At 52.9% G+C, this 13,978-nt stretch overlaps 1 protein-coding gene across 2 annotated transcripts in view; it reads right to left on the bottom strand.

Moving 5' to 3' along the window:
• NOD2 (nucleotide binding oligomerization domain containing 2) overlaps nucleotides 1-13,978 on the bottom strand; it is a 30,674-nt gene that overhangs the window by 7,889 nt on the left and 8,807 nt on the right. For both annotated transcript variants that reach the window (XM_059903790.1, XM_059903789.1), the window contains exons 5-9: nucleotides 9,606-11,421; nucleotides 4,951-5,034; nucleotides 4,636-4,719; nucleotides 2,269-2,352; nucleotides 263-346 (exon numbers count right to left, since the gene is read on the bottom strand). In XM_059903790.1, coding sequence (XP_059759773.1) covers nucleotides 263-346; nucleotides 2,269-2,352; nucleotides 4,636-4,719; nucleotides 4,951-5,034; nucleotides 9,606-11,421 — 2,152 coding nt within the window. The remainder of the gene's footprint in view (nucleotides 1-262; nucleotides 347-2,268; nucleotides 2,353-4,635; nucleotides 4,720-4,950; nucleotides 5,035-9,605; nucleotides 11,422-13,978) is intronic.

Below are 13,978 nucleotides of genomic sequence, written 5' to 3'. Positions count from 1 at the left end.
CTTGAGTTAAAGTGTATCTGATCTAGCCCAAGACCTTCAGTGTACAGATAGGGAATCAAGACCCCTGAGAGGAGAAGTGACCCAAAGTCACCCAGAAAGACTCAAGTGTCCTGACTCCAAATCCAGTGGTTTTTCTTTCTCATCCAATTATCTAATATAAGGGGCTACAAATGAAGTTCAAAGATCTTCAGAACTGGCCCAAGCTCCTCCCTCCTCCTGTTGGCTCCCCCATGACAATTTCAGGACAAACACTGAGGCATACCTGAGCCACCTCAAGCTCTGGTGATCACCCAAGGCTTCAGCCAAGGCCTGGGCTCCTCTGTCACCCACCTTGTTGCCCCAGAACCTGAAAAGTACAACAGAGTCAACAGACAGTGTCAGTGAGAACCTGCCATGTGTTCTAGACATGTGCCTTTCCTCTCTGTGGCCCCAATCAGAGGGGCAGGACCACCCAATCCCAGAAAGGCCTCAGGGGGACTCCTAGGTCCCAGCAAAGTGAACTTGCCTCCATTTTTTGGAGGGATGGCCAACCTTCACTCAGGTTTTTTAGCTTCTTTAAATCAGACTTACAAAATAGTTAGAGGCCCACCCAGTGTACACCCTCAGGGACGAGGAACTCATTCTCAAAGCCAATTCACGGTTGTGATATTTTTCCTGACATTAGGTCAGACGTGCTGGTGCTGACTGCCACCCATGAGTCTCTAACTACCTCTGGGACCCCCCAGAACAAGGCTAACTGTTCTTCCACAAGCCAGCTCTTCATCTCTTGCTCCTGCTTCACGTCCCCGGGCCCTTCACGGCAACTAACTCCTTCACCTATTGGCTCATACTCCTCAGACCCACACTAATTTGGACACACCCCTTTTCAAAGGCAGAGCCCAGCTCATACCTTGGGACCTGGCCATTTTACGTGTGGGAAGTTAGGCTGGACCTGTAGGTGCCCACGTGAGCAGAGACAGTGGCCCTGAGATGCTCACTGCACTTTCACTCATTAGGTGAATAGTTATTGAGCTCTGGCCCTGTGCCAGCACTGCTCTGTGCTCCGGGGATGTGACACTGTAATAGCAAAAACCCTGCAAACAACCTAAAGTGTGCATCGACATGCAACCAGCTAAACACATCACGACATCCACCAGAATACTAAGCAGCTATTCTTTAAAAAATGAGATCATGTCATATGAAAAAAATGCCTATAATATACTGTTAAGAAAAACAAAATGCAAGCTACAGAACAATTTGTATCATATGATAGTGTTTGGGATTTTAGCACAGGGCCAGGCCCAGACAGGTACCTTAATAAATAACGTGTTGAAAGATAAACACCCCCCCCCCCCCGATGTGCAAGATGTGATCTCAAGCAGGAAGGGACTCGGTGGGGCCGCGGCCACCCTTTCCTAGACTCTGTGCTGCTACTAATGCATCCTGGAAAAGGTGCTGATGTCTCCAGCAACGCGGTCCCACTCAGGGCTCAAACTGAGCCGGAGGGCAACTTGCCTGCCTATAAAATGGGTTGGAACACCCGGCCCTAAGATCATTCTCTCTTCCTACAGTCTTGGGTTCTAAAGCCCCCAGTTCTTATCAAATGGATTCTAGTTTACACCAGGGGAAGACAGGACAGGAGAGGTGCTGCAGGGGACTGTACAGGTACAACACTGGGGGGTACCGCTCTGCCCAGCAAACAGAGGAAGCCCCCCTCAGGGGCCCTGAGGTCTGCAGGACTGCCCTCCCCGCCTGCGTCTGACCCCGCTCCCCTTCCTGGCAGGTCTGGCATGACCCTACAGGCGGCAAGGGCTCTGCAGGACTTGGTGCAGCCCCTCCCATCCTGGGCCCAGTGTCCAAACTTCCCCACTTCCTTCTCTTTCCTTGGCTCTCACCCTAGGCTGCGCATCATCTGGGGAGCTTTTTAAAATTACTGATTCCTGGACCTTGTATCTGGATATTTCATTTAATTGGTCTGGGGCAGGCAGTGGCATTCTTCAGGAGCTCCCAAGTGGTTCCAACCTATAGACAAAGGTGAGAAGCACAGCCCTAGCACCCTCGAGGACTTCCTGCCACCGCTCATGGGCTCTGCCCTCCCCCAACCTGACATCCTGAACTTCCTGTTTATTGAGCGCCAGGCAAGGCAGAGGCAGCCGAGGGCCACCCACGCTCTCCCTGCCTCGCCCTCCCCACTGCAGCCTGGGCGGCCTGTGGGGCCTTTTGGCTGAAGAGTTGGCTTCGCCTGCCCCTGAATCCCCACAAGCCCCTCCGCCCCAGAATCCCACCTACCCCAGGAACTGCAGGGAGGTGTTGGCTCTGAGCCCCTGGGCCAGCACCTCGGCTCCCGCGGCCGTGATGTGGTTGTTCCCCAGCCTGGAAGGAAAAGACAGAGGAGGCTGAGAAAGAGAGCAGGATGGGAGCACCGTTAGCGCCCCGGGACCGGGGTCTGGCGGGGGAAGTGCGGCCTGGACAGAGAAACAGGGGAGACAGCTTTGAGGACTTCTCCGCAGGATGCAGGAACCAGCCCTCCAGTTCCAGCTGGGCAGACGCAGTGTGTGCTGTTCACGCCGGGGGAGCTCCCTCAAGGCTCCTGCGGACTTCATTTTCCACCAGCAAAGGGAAAGGAGTGGAAGGGCCTGTTTTGCAAAGCAATGGGACAGGTTTGCGCAGCAACCACAACAGGCAGCCGTCCGGGAAGGAGGCTTCCCCCAGGGAGCAAGGGTGACTCACTGTTCCACTCTCTCCTCGCTAGAGCCCGCCTCCCCCCGCCCCCCGCAGCCTTCCCAGATTCACTGTGGCCGCCGGGTAGCCTCTGCCTGTTTGGAAAGGGCCTGGGGCGGGCCCACGCGGCTGAAAGAAAGACAGGGATCCTGCTAAGCCTTCGGGCAGGGGTCGAGGAGGGGGTTTCAGCAAAATCCAGGCACCTCAGAGAGTTTCAGGGAGGTGCCCAGAACTCTCACCCACAGCTCGAGGCTTCCTGGAATAATAATACAGTTTCATCTTTCAAAGAACTTTCATACACTTTAAGCCACTCTGGCCGACAACAATCCTGTAGGGCAGGTATTATTATTCTCCTCCGGAAGGGGTGTGGCAGCCTCTCAGACCTCTGAGCTTCCTGGGTAACCAAGGGCCCCAGCTGCCGTGCTGAGAAGTCCGACGTCCCCTCTGCACCAAGGCCTGTTTCCGACGGGCTGCTCCCAGCCAAGGACTGGGAGACCCGAGACTCCTCTGCTGGGCACACTGGCTGGAGGACTCCCCAACAGCCTTCTGTCCTCTCCCCTATCTGCACTGGGGTCTAAGATGCTTCCTCCCACCCCTCCTTCCTTCCCTCTCTCCCTCACTCAGGGTCAGACCTGCACTGCAGTCGGCCAACTCTCCCAGCCTCCCCCAGCTTCCTTCCCCAATTTTCCCTCATAGGCATTTTTCCCAATAAATGTGTTGCACATCTAATCCCTCCTGGGAGGACTGGACGAACAGAATAAACGTGCTGAGAACTTACGTGACTTACCCACCATCTTTCAGGCACTGAGCTCCCTACAGAAAGCACTCACTACATTGTGCCAGCTTTTGATGTATGTTAACTCGCTTAATCATCACAACAACCTATGAGGTAGCTATAACCATTATCTCCATTTTATAGAAGGGAAAACAGAGACACAGAGGTAGTGGGCTGACCCAAGGTCACACAGCTAATGAGGATTCAAATCTCCGGGATGCTGGATGCAAACCTTGGTTGGTCTGGCTCCAGAGCCCTGTGCTCTCAACTATGATGCTATATTGACCAAAAACACAGGTCTCAAGTTCTGGGTGCAGCACCTTACTGCTACCCTACAGCCCTCCCTGGAGGTTGGGCCAGCCCAGCTCTGGCCACAGCTGCTCTCGGGTTCCAGAGGTGGGGGGAGCAGGTGGTGGCAGCAAAAGAGAGTCCCTGGTACAGAATGACACCTTTGGTGTTGGCCTCAGCAGCCCTGCCTGAGACTGAGTCAACAGTTTCAAAATGGCAGCTCCTATCCCTAAACCCAGCCCAGCAGGTAGAAAGAAAGGATGGAGGCAACTCCTCACTTTGTCTTCTTTTACTGCCTCATAAATCCAGGAGGCAAGAATATCCCAGAGAGAAAGAGAAGCCAGGCCAACCCAAGGACTAGCTGGAGGGGCCACACAACAGTGTCACATGGGAGAGAGACTCCAGTTGAGGCCGAGAGGGTTGGGAGCAGCAGAAACGCAGACTTCCCAGACTGGACCCCCCCGACCCCAGGCAGTAGAAGGACCTTCTGAGAACTTTTTGGCAACTGGATGCCTCGCTGTGGTGACAAGTGACGGCTGCATTCCACCTCCTGCCAAGCACGTGCTCAGTGTACATCAGGGAACTCGGGCACCCCAGAGAGCTGGTGACACTCTTAGACACAGGGAAGAAAAAGGTCCTGGAAACCCTCTTCAGTCCTGGGAGATAAAGGTCAAAGGGCAGGAAGCCTCAGCAGAGTTGGTCCAGAGTTTGCTGGGAAGGTCACAGCATTAGTGAAACCCTGCTCACAACGAGACACTGCCCCTGTATTCAGCGAGGAGATCACGCGCCCATTATGAGCCGAGACCAGACCAAACTGATTCAGTTGTGGGGACGAGACACTGTCTCCAGGGGTAGGGAAGCCCCAGGCTCACCTCAAAGCCAAGAAATTCTGCTTGCATGCAAGGAGCTTGGCCATGGAGTGCGCACAGCCGTCGGTCAATTTGTTGTTGAAAAGACTGGAAAGTTCCGAGAGAGAAGAGACATGGAGATGAGATGAGGCACAGTGGACAGCGGCCACCCAAAGCCCGGGTAGCCGGGTCCCTCAGGACAGGAGTCCCCTGTGCCCTCCAGCCACGCAAACGTCCCTGTCCCAGCCTGTCCCTTGCTCACAGCTGTTGCCCAGGCGGCATGGCCTGGAGTGAGGCTGGGGACACGGGGCCAAACGTCCACGGCCCAGCCTGACTTACGCTAACTTCTGCAGCCGCTCACAGCGAAGGGCATGTTCAGTGAGCTTGCAGATGCCTCGGTCTGAGACGTTGTTATCTCGCAAGCTATAAAAAAGACAAAATAAATAAATTTGAAAACAGAGCTGATGAGAGAGGGGAAAAAACGAACAAAACCCCAAAAGAGACCTTTGCTCAAGCCAGAAGTGCCAGCATCTGTGCTTCTTGGAAACGCCACAAGGAAAGAGCACCCCAGAAAAGTGGAGACTCCCCCATGGCTGGCCAGGGTGCTGACGTCACTCACTCTGTAGGGTGGGGGGCTTCGGAAGTGGGGACCCAGAGCCCACGCTAAAGAACCCTGGAATCCTCAGAAAGGCACTACCTAAGCTGAGGCACTTTTTCCAGCTCTGTAAAAGGGAAATGAGCATCGTGAAGGTTCCGAGGTGGAAAGGAGCAGATGCATGGGAAGGGTGCAGTGGGAGCTAGGCAGACCACCCCTGGGGGCTGCGGTGGTTACCACCATCCAGGTGAGCAGGTAGATGACCAGTTAGACAAGAGCGGCCCAAACTTTGGAAACCAGTACCCAATGTCAACACCCCTGCAAGCCAGCCCCTGCCTGGCAGGTCCCTTCTGACACTCTTCTGGGGGCAGCGTTCCCAAAACTCACCTGATCACAAGATCATCTGAAAGTGACCCTAAAATACAGACTCTCGGGAATTCCCTGGTGGCACAGTGGTTAAGAATCCACGTGCTAATGCAGGGGACACGGGTTCAATCCCTGGTCAGGGAACTAAGATCCCACACGCCGTGGAGCAACTAAGCCCGTGTACCACAACTACTGAGCCTGCGCTCTAGAGCCCATGCTCTGCAACAAGAGAAGCCACCCCAGTGAGAAGCCCGCGCACCGCAAGGAAGAGTAGCCCCCGCTTGCTGCAACTAGAGAAAGCCCGTGCTTTCTCTAGTTGCAACAAAGACCCAAGGCAGCCAAAAATAAAAAATAAATCAATAAAATAAATAAATATAAATACAGACTCCCGGGCCCCTCCCCTGGAGCTGGTGAGTCTGCAAGTGTGGGGAGGGGCTCAGGGATCTGTGTATTTTAATAACTGTGCCCATGATTCTGCATCTTCAGGCCAACTTGGGAGGCCCTGACTTAAAGGTTAACACCTCAGGCTCTCTGGAGTCCCTCAAAGGAAGTTCTGATCCTGGCAGCCACTTACTAGCTATTTGCTGGTCCCTTTATCTGTAGAAAAGGAAGGATGGTAATGCCGACCTCACTGGGCTCTGGTGAGGATTTAAAGAGATAGCGCACATAAAGCCCTGTGCGCACCTGGCACATAGTAAAAGCTACCTGTAATATGATCGCTCGCACGTATGGAGCACTTCCCAAGAGTAACAATATTTAATCTTCTTTAATCTTTTTTTTGTTTCTGTTTATTTTCTTTTCTTCTTTAATCTTTAATGAAGTAGGTACTATTATGATGTCCACCAGAGAGAAGGAAACTGAGGCCCAGCAAGTGAAGCGACTTCACTAAGGTTGCACAGCACCTAAAGGATTGCGGCCTAGGTTTTCTGGCTCCAAAACCCACTCTAAACGATGCCGTTGTACAGCCTCTCCCTTCCGGCCTGCTCTGGGCTCTAACGTCAGATTCATGCATTGGTGCATCACAAAATCAACTCAGAAGGTTTGGAGCAGCATTTTTAAATTGGAAAAAGAAGAGAAAGGAAAAAGAGAGCAGAGTGTATCGCGGTTAATAGGTTATTTTGTGAAATTTCAATTTGACACGCCCGTGTGCCTGCTCACACCCTCTCCGACTGTGGGTCAGAGTCAAAAAACTTCGAAAGCCATCGCCCTAGAGTCAGAATCGGGGTCTAAAGAAACCTACACGCATTGGGGCACTTTGTGTATGGGGCTTCTTGAAGCCTGAGGGTTTCGGTTGGCATGGAAACAGCTTCAAGTGGGAGAGATGCAGCTTGGCACTGTGGGAGAGAAACCTCTCTCTCTCTTTTCCTTTCTCTCTCTTCCCCCCTTCCCTCCCTTCCCCACTTCCCTCCCGCCCTCCCTGTCTTTGTCTCTTTCCCTCTGTCCCTCTGCCCCGCTCCCTCATTCACTATCTATCTCTGTCTCTGTCTGTCTCTGTCTCTCTCACACACAGGAAATGCCCACGCAGCAACCTCATGGTTTCTGCCCCTCCCCCGTAGCAATGATGGTTTCAATACCCAAGTGTGTGTAGGGTAAAGCTCAGAGGAACTTGGTCAGGGACTTTCACTGTTAATGGAAAATCAAGCTGGTTCCCACAGAGCAGCAGTCTTCACAGTGTGGCCTCTGAACCGCTTGTAGCAGAATCACTGGGTTAAAAACCTACATTCCGGGGCCCCCACCTCAGACCTACAGAATGGAAACCACTGGGAACAGGCCCAAGAATCTGCATTTCCACAAGTCCCTTTGCACACCCCGGTCTGAGCGTTAGAACCAGACCATCCTGGTCTTTCTCTGAAAATCGAGGCAGGGCCCCAGCCTCCACCCAGCCCTTCCACACACCGTGGCAGTCACATGGGCCTTCCCAGCCCAGGAGAAGGGGAGCCACTCAATCTAGGGATCCATCTATGAGGATTATCCAGATCAGAGGTTCTGGACCCCTTGGGGTTCAAGGACCCTTTGGAGAACTACTCTGGAGGTCCACTATCCAGAAAAACACACATTCATATTTCTATCAGGAGAACAGCTCCCACAGACAGGTCTCGAAATTCCTGAATGCATATATCATGATTCCTCCTTCCTGGGGAACTAGGGTATTGTGTTGCCAACCTCCGTCTACCCGGCCAGATCCACTCTCCCCCTTCTCCGCCTGGCTCTCGGTGGGGAGCTGATTCCCGTGGACTACATCATAGACACCCTGCTCCGGCTCCCTGTGGGTTAAGGCGAGAGTGGGGAGGAGAGGAAGGCCAGGGTTTACCCCCAGCTCTCGCCTTTCCAGGCTGCTGCAGCCTCGGTCCTTTCAGACAGACCTCTCTGCATGCTCTTCTCAGCCAAGAGCCACTCCTCCCACCCCCACCCCTTCAGGTCTAAGGAGGTCAACAGCCCTGTCCCTACCCCATCCCCACTGTCACCGGCCCCAGGACCCTGCACCATCTCTACCTGCTCTTCCTAACTCCTGCCCAAGCTTCTGTAAGCGGTCCCTTTATTAAACTCTCCTCAAATCATCCAAATCAGCTTCCTCCCTATATATACATGTTTATCACATACATTAACTATGTATCATATACATATTAACTCTCTATGATATGTTATATATTACATTATTATTGCATTATATTTATAAATCTATGACCATGGTCCTGATAACAAAGGCCACCACACAGTTTCTAGTAGATATCCATGTGTTTGGCTCCATGCAGAAAAAAAATCTCACTGCTTTGGCCCAGAGAAGGTAGGTCACCCTAATAAAGTCAAGGAGAGGTTTCTTCTTTGCTCAGAGTCAATCTAAGGTCACCTGGGGTAGACCAAAAGCCCTGGAGAGGCTGTGAGTCAATTTCAAGTTAAAGCTATAACTTCTGCTTTCTCAGAGGTTTAAAGCAGGGAGCAGGAATCACCTTTCAAGACTGGAAGGGAAGTTGGGGAGCCTGCAGCATGCTGGCCACCTGACCTGGGCACACCCTCTGCCCTCATCTGGCCCAAGATGTGAAGAGAGGCCCACGGGGGCTGGGGCAGAAATGTGGGAAAGCTCACACCTTTAGACAGGGGCTGAGAGTAAGGGCCAGGCCAAAATCTCTGCACTACATAAGGAATAAAAAAAGCAGGTGAAACTCTGTGGCCACTTTCTATCTCTTGGGTCTCAAAATTTCCATCTCATTGGGATTTTAAAGACTCTCATGGGACTATGGGATTAACAGATGTAGCCTACCATATGTAAAACAGATAAACAACACGGATTTACTGTATACCACAGGGAACTATATTCAATATCTTGTAACAATCTACAATGGAAAAGAATAGAAAAAATATATAGATATAGACATATATATGTATAACTGAATCACTTTGCTGTACACCTGAAACTGATACACTATGTAAATCAACTATATGTCCATTAAAAATAAATAAATAAATAAATTTTAAAAAATAAAATAAAATCTCTCATGGGGTGCAAGTCACCTTTGATTTGGAGGTGGTTCCTAATACAAACACATATTACACCCAACTTTGCCTGTGATTTAAAGGTTGCCATGATGCCTTTGAAGCCCGTCCATACACAGGTTGCTTGTGGAGAGCAGAGACTGGTAACCAGAAAGATGTGATTTGTGAATCCTAGCTCTGCCATCTCCTATGTGACCCTGGACAAGTCCCCTCGTTTCTCGGAGCCTCTAATTGAGGATAATGGGGAAAATAATGTCCCTCCCTACAGCCCAGGGTGGTCGTGGGGATTAAAGGAGGTATCTCTGGGAAGAGCGTAACACAGTGCCTGGCACATGGACCATTTCATGAATTACGGCTACCGCTATTATAAGTCGAAACTAAGGCCCAGACTGGGGAGGGGACTCGGCTGGGGTTGCACCAAAGGGGTGGCAGGGCCTGGGGCTGGGCCTGGACTGCTGGTTCCCAGCACGGGGCTCCCCTACCCGCACCCCGATGGTGGCATTCCCCCCGTGCCCAGCCAGCATCTCCCAGCAACACTCACTACAGAGCCTTGCAGACGCCGAGGCAAGGCAGCAGCTGCTCCACGCCAATGTCGCCCACAGAGTTGTGGTCCAGCTGCAGGGCCACAGGCTGCCGGAGGTGCCGCAGCACAAAGGCCAGGGCAGCACACTCGGCCGGGCCCACGCTGCAGAATGTCAGCTTGAGATGCCCGACGTCCAGCCTACGCACAGCCTCCAGCGCCAGCCGCTCCTCCTGCATCTCGTACAGGCTCCGGACGAGCCAGATGAAGCTGGGCATGGCGTGCATGCTCTTGGCCTCGCCCGGCACGGCTGGTGGGATGGAGCGAAAGTGCTTGCGGAGGCTGCGGGCCAGACACCGCCGGGTGCAGGCCTGGCGGCAGAGCAGGGCCTTCTCAGACACCTGGCACTCGGCCAGCAGGCCCCGGCGCTCCTGGGACAACAGCCCCGCCAGGAAGGCCGCTGTGATCTGGAGGTTGTGCGGCTCGGCCCCCTGCAGCAAAGCGGCCACGCTGCCTTCTTTGCACCCGGAACCCCGCACGCACAGTTTGGGCAGCACCCTGGCCAGCGGCGAGCAGCCAGGCCCGTGACCGTTGAAGAGGTGTCTGAGCGAGGATGGCGGCGTGTCGGCACTGAGAGCGAGGTAGAACGCAGCAAAGAAGCACTGGAAAGTGATGTGCAGGAATTCCAGGGGGGCTGTGCTCCCAGGCACGACCCTCTTGGCATGCACCAGGAAGCCAAGAGAAACGTCCTCACTGTCGACGTGTGCTGCCTGCAGCTGCTTGGTGGAAAACACGTAGCAGCACGTGCCCAGGCCCCACAGAGCCAGGCGGCCGAGGCGCAGGAGGGTGGGGAACCGGCCCCGAAGCAGGCCAGCTCCCAGACCATGGGCCGCTGAGTCCGGCGGGGAGGCATGCAGCAGAAAGTGCTGCAGGATCAGGAGGTACATATCTGTGGTGGTCTTCGGGGACCCCCCGCCCTGCAGCAACAGTTCCTGGTGGCATTTGGACACCATCCAGGAGAAGACGGGCAGGTGGCACAGACTGTGCAGGGCCGAGGTGGCTCTGAGCAGGCGGATGAGGCGGTCGGCCACCCCAGGCTCGCGATGGCGCCTCCTCAGGTACAGTTCGATGCCCTCTTCCGAGAAGCCCTTGAGGCTGAGCTCCATGCGCACATGTTTCCTGAGGCTCGCCGACACCGCGTCCGGACGGCTGGTCAACACTTTGCGGGCATTCTTTAGCAGGTTGCCCTGCAGAAGGTTGAAGAGCAGACTCTGGACAGACGTGGGGGCGGTCGGACAGCAGTGACGTTCTCGATCCACGAACCTGAACTTGAACTCGTCAAAGCCGTCGAAGGTTAAGAGGATGCGCTCGGGGTGGTCGAGGAGGACCTGGAAGACGTCCTGCTGGCCAAGGTCGGGCCAACAGCAGTGTTCAAAGAGCAGTGTCCACACCGACAGCGGTTTCGCCAGGCACTGCAGCTGTCGGCAGCTGAATGGGAAGACGAAAATAAATTCCTGGAAGGCCCTCCCTGAAGCCCAGAGCAGGTGCAGTTGTTGCAGAAGCGTGCTCTTGCCACTGCCCGCCTCGCCCACCACCAGCACAGTGTCCGCGTCTTCGTTGAGGTGGTCACGGGTGCTGAAAAGCTCCTCCAGGCCCAGGGTGGCGGGGCTCTGCTGCAGAGGTCCAGCCATGTCCGCCTCCATCCGGATCTCTAGAGCATTCTCTGTATATATTTCCTCCAGGCAAAGGTTCTCTGTCCCATCGTAGGTGCTCAGGAAGCGAGACTGAGCCGATATCGTGGTCCTCAGCTTGGACATGTACCTCTTACAGGCGGCATCTGGAAGACAGAAGAAGAAACAAATGAGGAGGCACCGTGATGAAGATGGGACCGGACCAGAGGGTGGGCTGCCTGGGGGAATGGGATGTGACACATGGGCGGTGCTCATCCTGGGTCTCCACTCACAAGCTATGGACTTTGAGGTTGGTCACGTAACCTTCCCAAGACTCAGTTTTCTCCCCCGTGAAATGGGAGAAGCAGTGGTTCCTACCTTACATGGAGAGGGACCCATGTAAGAAACCATGGCCCAATGAAGACAATGCATGGCAGTTCTTTGTTCAGTGTCCCACACAAAGTGGTCAAAAGACATTGCCTAGCACCATTGTTATTACTGACATTGGAAAGAGCTGTAGGAGATTAGAAGGAGCACCAGGTTGGGGTCAGAAGACCCACATTCTGAGGCCTGTCCCACCATATTGGTTCAGGAGCTGCAGACAAGTCCCCTCACCACTCAGCCTCAGTTGTTCTTTCTAAAGGGAAACAGAAGGTTTAAGGGCTTAGGAGCCCGGTTTCTGAAGTCAGGTACATCTAAGTTTGAAATCTGGGGCCAGGGACTTCCCTGGTGGTCCAGTGGTAAAGAATCTGCCTTCCAATGCGGGGAACGCGGGTTTGATCCCTGGTCAGGAAACTAAGATTGCACATGCGGCAGGGCAACTAAGCCCACACCACAACTACTGAGCTCGCGCACCTCAACCAGAGAGCCTGGGTGTGGCAAACTACAGAGCCCACGCACTCTGGAACCTGCGCACCACAACTAGAGAGAGAAAGCCCGCACGCCACAACTAGAGAGAAGGCCACGTGCCGCAACGAAAGATCCCACATGCCTCAACGAAGATCTCGCGTGCCGCAACTAAGACCCAATGCAGCCAAAAATAAATAAATAAATAAATAAATAAATCTTAAAAAAAAAAAAAGAAATCTGGGTCCACCATCAGCTTGGGCAAACCTCTCATCCTTTCTGGCCTCAGTATTCTTATCTCTAAAATTGGAGACAATTCACACCTTGAAGGATTGTTTTAGAAAGAAATGAGATAAAATAGAGTTTAGAAGAATGCTGACATACGGTTAACTCTCACAAAATGGTGTTGATTATCATTATTATTATTGGGTGTGATAGGCACAACAGTGGCCCCTCCGAGGTGCCCACATCCTAATCCTCAGGATCTGTGAATGTTAACTTACTTGCAAAAGGGACTAGACAGATGTGCTTAAACTAAAGACCTTGAGATGGGAAGATTACCCTGGATTACGTGGGTGGACCCAGCACTGGATGGTGGCAGGGTCACTGGGGTGCCCAGGTCAAGGACTTGGACAAGATTCCCTGATCAATATCCACTTCCCCATCCTCTTCATACAACCCTCTGCAATAAAAATTCTCATGTCTAGGATGTGTCCACAGGGCTGCTGTCTTTCCTTTATCATCCTAACACCAGCATGAGCAAACCACTCCCTGTGTCAGGGGTTAGATCTTTTTATAGGAAATGGGGAAATGATGGTCCAGAACCCCAGGGCGGTGGGACCTCAGAGCATCACAGCCTCACTGCCCCCAACCAGGTACTGACCCATTTGTTCTCAGCTCAAAGACTAACAGGTAATTCTCACAGAGCACTCTGAGCTCACTGAAGCTGTATTTATGGTCGTCCAAAGGGACATGTCCTGTGATTGTGCTTCCTGTTCTGTTCCCAAAGCTGATGACTGTCACTGCTTTTTTTTTTTTTTAATATTTATTTATTTACTTACTTACTTACTTGTTTGTTTGGCTGTGCCAGGTCTTAGCTGCGGCACGCGGGATCTTCATTGCCACATGCGGGATCTTTAGTTGCAGCATGTGGGATCTTTTAGTTGCAGCGTGCAGGCTCTTAGTTGCAGCACGCAACATCTAGTTCCCTGACCAGGGATCAAACCCAGGTCCCCTGCATTGGGAGCGTGGAGTCTTAACCACTGGACCACCAGGGAAGTCCCTGTCATTGCTCTTAATGCCATCTGGATAAACTAGGAGCACTGAACGGAGACCGTAAAATATGTATATTTTCTCAATACCCTGATTTCCCATGCAGGTTTTCCAGCTGCCATCAAAATTCTCCAGGAAAAAAAAATATCTCTCATTTTAAAAACAAACACAATCATCACTTTTGGAATCATCACCCTGGGGAATCTGGCACCATGGCACGGTGTTACAATGCATGGAGAGCCAGTTGTGCTTGATGATATCAGCATTAAACATTAACCAGGGTCAAGCCAGGTACCATGCTCTGGGCAGCAACCCCTGTCACAAACCGACGTCTGTGTTCTGTTCTCAGGTGAGAGGGTGCACACCCAGGTTCCAAGCACAGGCTTCCGACATCCTTCCCACAAGCATGCTCACTGCCCCGAGGGCAGGGCCCAGGGTGATAAATCCATCTGTCAGCACCATGCACCGTTCAGGGACCCTGGGTGCTGATGAGCTTTCCTGACGGTGATGTGGGGAAAAAGACACACCAGGCTTGCGTCCTCTCTTTGCAACCGACAAGCTCTTCTCCCAGGAAAAGAGGAAGTGTAGGTGCAGATGGTCTAAAAC

The sequence above is a fragment of the Balaenoptera ricei genome, chromosome 19 (genome assembly GCF_028023285.1).
Source record: "Balaenoptera ricei isolate mBalRic1 chromosome 19, mBalRic1.hap2, whole genome shotgun sequence".
NCBI lineage: Eukaryota > Metazoa > Chordata > Mammalia > Artiodactyla > Balaenopteridae > Balaenoptera > Balaenoptera ricei.
The sequence above is the reverse complement of the archived record's forward strand: the minus strand, read 5'-3'. Positions and strand labels throughout refer to the sequence as shown.